Genomic DNA, 8,769 nt, shown 5'->3' on the forward strand with positions numbered 1-8,769 from the left:
CCGCTCCCGCTCCCGCCGGGGCTCGCTGCGGTCAGGCTTCTCCCGACCCCAGCCCGCTCGCCCGCTTCCCCGCCCGGGGACAGGCACCCACGGAGGCTGTGGGGTCTCCATCCTCGGAGGTTTCTAAGACCGGGGTGGGCAAAGCCTTGGCTGGAGTAAGGTAGTTGGCGATGGTCCTGCTTGGAGCAGGGGGTTGGACTGGATGTGACCTCCTGAAGCCCCTTCCAACCCTCGTTTTCTCCGATTGTAACCCAAATGGGGCTCCAAAGAGCATGAGGCTGAACTGCTCTCAGTGGTGGCAGATGACAGAACAAGGAGCAACGGCCTCCAGTTGCAGCCAGGGAAGTTAAGGTTAGATACCAGGAAAAACTCTCAAGAGGAGGGGAGTAAAGCATTGGAACAGGTTACTCAAAGAGGTGGTGGAGTCTCCGTCCTGGGAGGTTTTTAAGACCTGGGTAGACAAAGCCTTAGTTAGGATGATCTAGTTGGGATGGTCCTGCTTGGAACAGGGGGTTGGACTAGATGTGACCTGAGGTCCCTTCAACCCTCATTCTCTGTGCTGCTTCCGTTTGCAGCCCTAGGTTCTGCTCCTCACTGCCACCAGCACCGTCCCCGGCAAGGGCCAGCTCCTGTCTGGGCACAGGCCTTTTTAACACAAATTTAATATGGGCTTAATGCCCACAGAGCCCCCGCCTCCCCCCTCCATTATTAGGGGAGGTATTAGATATATGTCAATTCATTTCAGGGTCTTAAAAACCTCAGCTCCATGCCATCCTCAGCTCCATGGTAGCTTTGGCCCGTCTAACTGCCTCCCTACAAGCACGAGCAGAGGAGGTATATTCGTCTTTGGTGATCTCTCCCTGTTTCCACTTTTTATGTGCTCCCCTTTTGGCCCTTAGGCTGCCCTGGATTTCTGTGGTCAGCCAGGGAAGCCTCCTGGCCCCTTTCCCTCTTTTACCTCGCATGGGGATCGTCTTGCTTTGTGCCCGAAGGATCGTTTCCTTAAGGCACAGCCACCCTTCTTGGACTCCCATCACTTCAAAACTCCTACTCTGCAGTGCGTCCTTGACTAATCGCCTGAGTTCACTTAAATCAGCTTTCCTAAAGTCTAGCACTTCCACCCTACTAGTTACCTTACCCACTCGACGTCTTATGGGGAATTCTATTATTAGGTGATCACTGTCCCCCAGATGGCTACCAATCTGTAGGTCCCCTACCATGTCATCCCCCGTTGCCAATACCAGATCCAGTATGGCATTCCCCCTAGTGGGACCGTGCACCTCCTGTGTCAGGTGGAGGCCCTGTACACAGGATAGGAACCTGCGTGAACGGTAGGACTTTGCCATCTGCATCTCCCAGCAGATGTCTGGGTAGTTTAGGTCCCCCATGACTACCGCCTCTTTAGCTTTTATGGTCTCCGTGAGCTGCCTCAGGAGCCCCAAATCTAGTTCTTCCCCTTGATGTGGGAAAGAAATAGATGCTGTTTTGCTTGCCCTTAGCCATAAAGCCCTTGGAGCAAGCATGCCAGGGACAGCCAGGCATCCTGGGAAGAGCAGGAAAATCTCTGTCACTTCAGAAGCTGTTCCACAGGTGTAGGTAAAAGACCTGGGAGGTTTGTGAGACCAGAATGGGGTCATTGAAGGCTGCTCCAAGTGCCGAGCCACCAGCTATTTTAAACACTCACACAAATCACATTTGATTTATGACCAGGACCCTGGAGCTGTGCCTGTTTGTGCTGCAAGGAGCCAGATGCAGGGCTTTGGTAGCTGGGAGGCATGGATCTGGGGAGAGGGAAGCAGAGGTCATGTTCCTTTGCGCAGGGGGTGGGGGGGACACACAGCCCTCTTCCCTGGATCTCTCTAGTGCATTTAACAAACTTCTTCCTGTCTTTGCAGTAGCAGGACATTGGCAGCACCCTCATCCCGCTGCTTTACACAGGCATCTTAGGGTGTGTTTGATATTTCGGGCTTTGTGCCTGGTAGCTGTGTGGGAGAGTTGCTCACAAGACTTTTAACAAGTTAGATGGGTACTTGCCTTGGAGGGATTAGGTCAGTGATTCTTAACCAGGGAATCATGGGATCCTATTAAGGGTGTTGCACCATATTACCAGAGTTGGGTGTGCAAACACCTACCCATGCTTCACAGAATAAACCCAGGGATCTCCACAGTGTCATAAACACTCTGGTCTTCTGGGCTCTTTCGGAGTCTTTTGTAACAAAAGAATCGTTCTAGTATTTTTCTGTAATCAGAAAAAGAGTGACAGCTCAGAGCTGGCATATTCCGCGGGGGCGGGGGGAGTCTAAAATGACAGTTGAGAACCACTGGTTTAGATAAGGGCAATCCAGAATAGAGCAGGGGGTGACTTCCTGGGGGCACCGTCAGCCCTGTATCCCTCCCGCCTGCACACAGGGACTCCTGCCGTCAGCCCCTGGCACCTCCGTGAATGCAGCAGCCAGAGACCTCCAGCCATGATGTAGAGACCTCCTGTGTCAGAGAACGTTCTGGGCCTGCAGCTCCAAGGGTTAATTCCCCTGTGAGCACAAGAACTGCCATTTACTGGCTCAGACCATGGGTTCATCTAGCCTTACATCCTGTGCCACACTGGGACAGAAAGCAGATGCTGAAAGGAGAGTGAACCGGCTCTGACCAGGATTTTTCCACTGATCCTCTCTCACTTGCAGCCTCCAGTATCTAAGGTCTGGGAAGTTCTGATTCAGAGGCTGTGCCCCTCACTCCCATGCTCAATGGCTCCTGATGCCCCTTTCCTCCAAGCATGTGCCCCGTCCCTTTGTGAATCTGGCTGAACTCTCAGATTCCACCACATCTGGTAGCAACGAGTTCCACCCTTTAATGACAAGCTGCATAAAAAAGAAGAGCCCTGCAGTGCAGAAATGCCTCTCTCTGCCCTGCGCTCTCACCTCCTGCTCCTGTTCCCATGCTAGGCCCTGCCCTTCAAAATGTCCCACCGTCACCTTGTTCTTTCATCCTCCAGGTGTCCCCTGAAATCCCAGGATGCCAGTAACTGTCAGGCTGTTCCCTGCCATGGCCCTCTTTGGCGGCTGGTGAGTGGTGACCTCCCCTGCCCCCACCTGTATCTGTCTCAGGTTCACCTTGGGTGGGGACCATCACGTGCACTTGTGCGCCCGTGTCTGTGTGTGTGTACTCACATGCATATGTGTGGGCGTGCAGCACTGGACACCAGAGCCCCATTCCCAGTTGGCCCTTGGCCCATAATGGGGATTAAACCATGCTGCCCCAGATCTGAGCAAGGACATGATGGCAGACAAGAGTGCAGCTCCCCATGCAACCTGCTTTGAGCAGCACCTTGGCCTCCAACTGGCAGTCCTGGGAGGCAGGGGGGGCATAATGCTAGCTACACCTCTCACCTGCAAGCCTCTGGCTACAGGAGTTGGCCTGGCTGAGCCCCACCAACTGGTGGATGCCTGGCCAGGGCTGCATGCTGGGCATTGAGGGAGCTCTGGCAGGGATGGCCTGGTCAGCACTGCTCCCATTATCCCTCCCACTGATGCTCTCACCAGAGGACCATGCCTGGAGGGTCTGCTGTGACCTGTTTGCCATGAATCCATGGACAGGAACAGTGAAACCATCCTCCCTGAGCTCATCCAAGGCCAGGCCAGGATCAGAGCTGGCGATGGTGTCCACAGTGACCCTGCGTCTGCTGGGAGCAGCTCTATTGAGCCCCGCCAGCCCCGTCTGTTCCCCCCGCTCCCACTGCTCCTGCTCCTGTTGTCATTCTGGCATCCAAGGCCCCCTCAAGGGCTGCTCCCTGCAGATGGACTCTGACTCCTGGGGCCTGAGCATGACTGCCCCACCAGCCTGAACCCTCTGATGGAGGCAGGGCTGGCGTTCAATGCCCCACTTGGAGGTTGGTCGGCAGCAAATGTTGTCAGGGCAGAGCCTGCGACATGGGCAAGTGCACTCGCTGCCTGGCTGGGTCCACTCACCCTCTCTTTACCCTGCACTACTGCCCTGAAGCACATAGCAGTGTAGGCAGGAGGGACAGCCCCTTGCAGCACTGTGGAGCCACACAGGGATTTGAATCCAGGGCTGCTCCACCTGTGCACTTCTCCCTGCTCTTTGGGGGACACGGCCCTGAAACCCAGAGGAGATCCCAGACCTCAGCCCTGCAGTGCAGAAGGACTTCAAGAAGAGAGACTGAGAGCCTCTCTCTCCCCACCCCGAGTCCCCTGTGCCCTGGGAACCAGGCACCCAGAAAGGGAGGAGGAGAAGGGGGCTTGAGGGTTCAACCATGGGCTCCCAGTCCTGTGGGAAGGCTCTCACTGCCAAGCCCATCCTAGGTTCACACAGAACCGAACAGATCTGGGCATGCTCCTGTCCAAAACTGGGCCCTGACCATGGCATGGAGGGAGCCTCATCTGGGCCTTGTGGTTCATGTGCAGGGGGTGGGCTCAGGAGCTGCCTATGCCCCCAGGAGGAGCCGGGGATTTCAGGCAGTAGCTGGTCAGCAGCACAGAGGAAACTGGAAGTGCCAGCAGCTGGAGCTGGGCATCTGCAGAGAGAGACCTGTGCAGAGGGCTTGTGAGGATGTGACCACAGCTCTCCTCTGTGCACTGGGGTAGCAGTCCACCCATTCCTCTGGGTGCTGGGAGGAGAAATCCATCGGGAATGGAGCATGGTTATGGACCTGAGGCAGGGCAAGATCTGGCTAAAGCCAGGCGGAGCAGGGCAGAGCCCCTGGTCTGTGTCCAGGGGCACAATGGGTCGTGCCAGGCCAGTTCTCAGCCAGATAAGTCTCTGAGGTTTTGCACCAGCTGGGCTGCGTTTGCCATCAGGAAGCCACCCTGGCCATCTGAAGCACTTGTGTACATGGACAGAGAAACCCCCCTCATACCAGTACCATGCATTGGGAACACTGGAGCCCAGAGACAACACAGCAGGGGCCTGGAGCCAGCATTTATTCCCCCAGCACAAGAACAGTCCCTGTCCACACAGAGCGACCATAGCCAAAGGGGACAAGGAACAGAGCCAGCAATGCCAGGTAGGCAGCTTGGACCCCAAAGGACCTCACTCACCCTCTGCTCTCACCAGCTTCCAGACTTGGTCTCTTCCTGCTGCAGGGTGAAAGCAGGAGCAGGTCTGGGCCTGACTGGGAGTGTGGGCAGCAGGCTCCCCAAGGGACCCAGCCTATGCTAGCTGGGGAGTTTCACTGGCATTGCTTTTAGGGGAGTGATCTGAGGACATCTGGGGAAGGGACTGGCGGTAGGCAGCAAGAGGAGGACTCTATGAGCTCATCAGACTGTGGCGGGGGCTTGTGACTGCCAGAAACACCCAATAAGAGCAGGGCAGAACCAGGTTAGATCAGCTGCTGTGATGCCCTGGCCTTACCCCAGCTGCAGCCAGAGGGACCAAAGCAGGGGCTGGAGCCTAGCCTCAAGCCCCAGAGTAGAGACCCAAACCTGGCACCCACCCCACAGACCCCTGCCTGTCACTATGCCAGGTGCCACTCAGCCTAATGCCAAATGCTGCATCACTCAAAGCTGGAGGAGCTGAGGGCAGCACCATCTATCCAGCAGGCCTGGGCATGGCTGCTGGCTGGGCAACCCCAGGGCTTCAGGTGCCTCCATGTTGGTCCCAGTCCATCGCCCTAAGTTGCAGTGGGGGCTGTGGCAATGGCAAGGGGAGCAGTGTAGCATGTGCTGAGGGAGTGAGGTCTTGGAAGGGCTCAGACTGGTCCCTCACACACCCAGTGGTGTAGCTCCGCGCAGGGGCGATCATTCCAGTGCCCGTTTGGCAGCACCAAGGCACAGTGCTCACCGGCCCTGCTGCTGGGCTCCCTGGCCTGCCAGTAGCTGCAAAGCAAACCGGGGGGGCAGGTCAGAGCAGAGACAGTGGCCAACAGCTCCTGCCTCCCACCCTCCTGTGGGATGCACCCCCAGCTGCTCAGGGGCGTAGCTCCCTACACAGGCAGCTGGGGGCATTGCAAACTCCCCACTGCCCACTTGGAGCTCAGACCAGAGCTGCTTCCCGGCAAGGAGCATCAACAGGGCTGAGGGAAGACAGGGGCTAGAGGTCATGGCTGGGGGTGCCAGCAGGGCTGGGGATCACAGGGGCAGCTGGCTGGGAGGAGGCCATGGGTGGGGAGTGGGAGGCACTAGCAGGGCTGTGCAGGGAGCCCAGGGCAGGTGTGGAGATAGGGGCTGTGGAGGGGGCAGGGGGCACCAGCAGGGCCATGCTGGGAGCCCAGGAGCTGCAGTTAGAAGTGAGGGGTGCCCCACCACACTGCAGCTCCTACCCACACATAACCCCCTCTCAGGTCCAGGCCTGGCTGAGGTGTCACCTACCTGATGCCAGGGGTAAGGAGGGTCCCATTTGCCCAGCTCCAGGCTCCCTTGAGCACCTGATTTGTGATGCCCACCCAAGCAGATGGTGCCTTCAGGGTTTCCCTGATGTATTTCTAGAGGCAGAGATGGAGGCATCACCTGGGTGACGGTCCCTGCCCCTGCTCACTCCACCCCAGAGGCAGGGGCTCAGCTGGCCCCAATAATGGCACAAGGCCCATGTCCAGCTCCAACCTGGCAGGGAGCAGCAGGGCAGCACCCAGCTGATGCCCCAGCCCCAGCTCACCTGCTCCGCGGGGCTGTCCATGGTGAGAAGTTGGGCACCCTGAGCAGCGCAGGAAGTGTTGGCCATATCCCAGGCACTAAGGGATGTGGAGTAAAAATAGCATCTGTCCTGGAAGAAGGCCCAGCCCAGGCGGCAGGGAGTGCACACTACAGGGGTGGGGGGATCAAGCCAATGTGAGGCACTGGGCACCCCAGCGGAGAGCCAAGACACCTGGGTTTCACCCTGGTGCCTGTTCCCCAGCAGGGCTCCACCCCCAGAGGACAACACAGGGCATCCTGGGACCTCAATAGTGAGAGCTGACCCAGCTCACAGCCCAACCTGCCACATTTCACCCAGCCATGCTCTGTCCCTGGGCCCCCAGGGGTACCCACAAGGCCATGATGGCTCTGGAATGCCCATGCTTAACTGTGGGGAAGCCATCTCAGGCAGCTCCCACATGTCCCCTCCAGGCACCTCAGCAGGCCCAGAAACGAGGGCATCACACTTCAGCAGCTCCCAGCCCCATGGAGATGAGAGGGCAGGGACTGATAGAAAGCAGTCACATAAGGGCAACAACAAGCCAGAGCCCCCTCCCTGCCCCACCTCACCCCCCAGACCAAAAGAGATCCCACATATAGCCCCTGAATTCATCCATGGACAGGCCCCTCCAGACAAACCTACCCACCATTAAGCTTCAGGGTGAATATGCCCTTGAGTTAAAAGAGGAGCAGCTCCCCACTTTCAGCTCCTGCCTGCAGCTCTCTGCAGACTCAGGCAGCCTTGGAGATAGGTCATGACTTCAAACACAGGGCACCGGCTCACAGGCCCTGACTGTCATATACAGGGGAGCCCAGGCATCCAGGCCTACCAGCTGCCCACAGCAGAGTCCTGGGGCCTGCCCAGTCCCAGACAGCCTGTCTGGGGCCCAGCACAGGCTGTGGATGGCACTGCTGTGGCTTGGGGCTGGCTGGACATGGCAGGTGCTTGGAACTCACCATCACAAGCACGAGAACAGAGGTCCCGGTGGCTGTCATAGACCACCCAGCGGCTCCACTCCTTGTTGCCGGTGTAGAGCATCACCACAGAGCGGATGCTGTTTCCGTAGTTGAAGTACAGGGGCGGCGTCACCCCGGCCAGGCCCAGCAGTCCGCCCTCCCCACACACCCAGTGCTGCTGTGGGCGCTGGGCATCACAAGGCTCCAGGCGCACGGCTCGCTGGCTGGCGCTCTGTGCCACACCCACACAGCGCCCACTGCCCACGTGCAGCAGCCGGCCTCCCAGCACCCACCGGAAGAGCTTGGTGGGGCTGGGTGGGTGGCAGGTGGCAGCTGTCAGGGACTCCCCAGCCTCCACCTCCACACACAGCTGGTGGTTCTTGTTGTAGATCATGAAGGGGCTGGAGGCTGAGGACAAAGGGGTAGAAAGGGCTCAATGCTGGGAGCACCATTGAGGCAGTGTCCAAGCCCCAGGGAGAGCCAGGCAAGGACCAGGGAGCATCTTCCTAACTGGGCAAAGGCAGGTTCTACCTGAGTTGTGCAGGAGCCGGCACTGGGTTGGGGATGGGACAGGAGCCAGGGGAAGGAGCCCTGCTGTGCCTGCAAGGGGCTAGGTGGGCACTGGCTGGGTCACTCACCTGTCTCCAGGAGCTGCTGGTCCTGCATCTGTGCCTGCTCCACGGTGCCCTTCATTGCTGTGTCTGCAGAGGGGAGATACCATGAGATGGCTGTCAGTCCAGTTGGTTTTACTTACCTGACAGGGGAGGTTGTCTTTTCAGCCTTGAGTAACTCAGTGTAGCTAGAGGATGAAGCTAGAGGTGCCCTCTGCACAGCAGGCAGGCTGATGATGCCTGCAAGAATCTATAAATGCCTCCAAATGTGAGGTTCTCAGCTACACAGTTTATGTTGGTTGGGGATGTCTCTCAGGCTTTCCCTCTAGCTTTCCCTTTTGGCTGGGGGAAAGCAAAACTAGGGGGCATCTGAACTCCAAAGCTTGGGGCTTGCAGGTTGGATGTCTGGGAGGTGGGATACTTGCTGGTGGTAGTGCCACACAGACTTGAGCTCTGCTCAGTCAACAGAATTTGGGTTTGATTTGCCTGATTTGGCTTAAGACACAAAATTTCAAAACAAAAAAAGAGACAGGCTGCCGGGTCACTGCCTCCTAGGCATGCTGCAAGCAGGTGAGGAA

General features: G+C 57.8%; 2 protein-coding genes across 6 annotated transcripts in view; one reads left to right on the forward strand and one right to left on the reverse strand.

Moving 5' to 3' along the window:
* Nucleotides 1-119: 119 nt before the first annotated feature.
* Nucleotides 120-8,769, forward strand: part of LOC102373937 (zinc finger protein 252-like) — a 19,033-nt gene continuing 10,383 nt past the window's right edge. Inside the window, exons 1-2 of the mRNA XM_025191841.1 lie at nt 120-351; nt 2,993-3,062. The gene's annotated coding sequence lies outside the window, so the exon portion shown is untranslated. The remainder of the gene's footprint in view (nt 352-2,992; nt 3,063-8,769) is intronic.
* LOC102373682 (macrophage mannose receptor 1-like) overlaps nt 4,923-8,769 on the reverse strand; it is an 8,393-nt gene continuing 4,546 nt past the window's right edge. For 3 of the 5 annotated variants that reach the window (XM_025191845.1, XM_025191843.1, XM_025191842.1), the window contains 5 exons: nt 8,219-8,281; nt 7,581-7,988; nt 6,607-6,752; nt 6,324-6,436; nt 4,923-5,831 (listed from right to left, as the gene is read on the reverse strand). In XM_025191845.1, coding sequence (XP_025047630.1) covers nt 5,705-5,831; nt 6,324-6,436; nt 6,607-6,752; nt 7,581-7,988; nt 8,219-8,281 — 857 coding nt within the window. In that variant the 3' untranslated portion in view covers nt 4,923-5,704. The remainder of the gene's footprint in view (nt 5,832-6,323; nt 6,437-6,606; nt 6,753-7,580; nt 7,989-8,218; nt 8,282-8,769) is intronic. The other 2 variants (XM_025191844.1, XM_025191846.1) reach the window with 2 other exon arrangements.

This window comes from Alligator sinensis, unplaced genomic scaffold, assembly GCF_000455745.1.
Source record: "Alligator sinensis unplaced genomic scaffold, ASM45574v1 scaffold909_1, whole genome shotgun sequence".
NCBI classification, from domain to species: domain Eukaryota; kingdom Metazoa; phylum Chordata; order Crocodylia; family Alligatoridae; genus Alligator; species Alligator sinensis.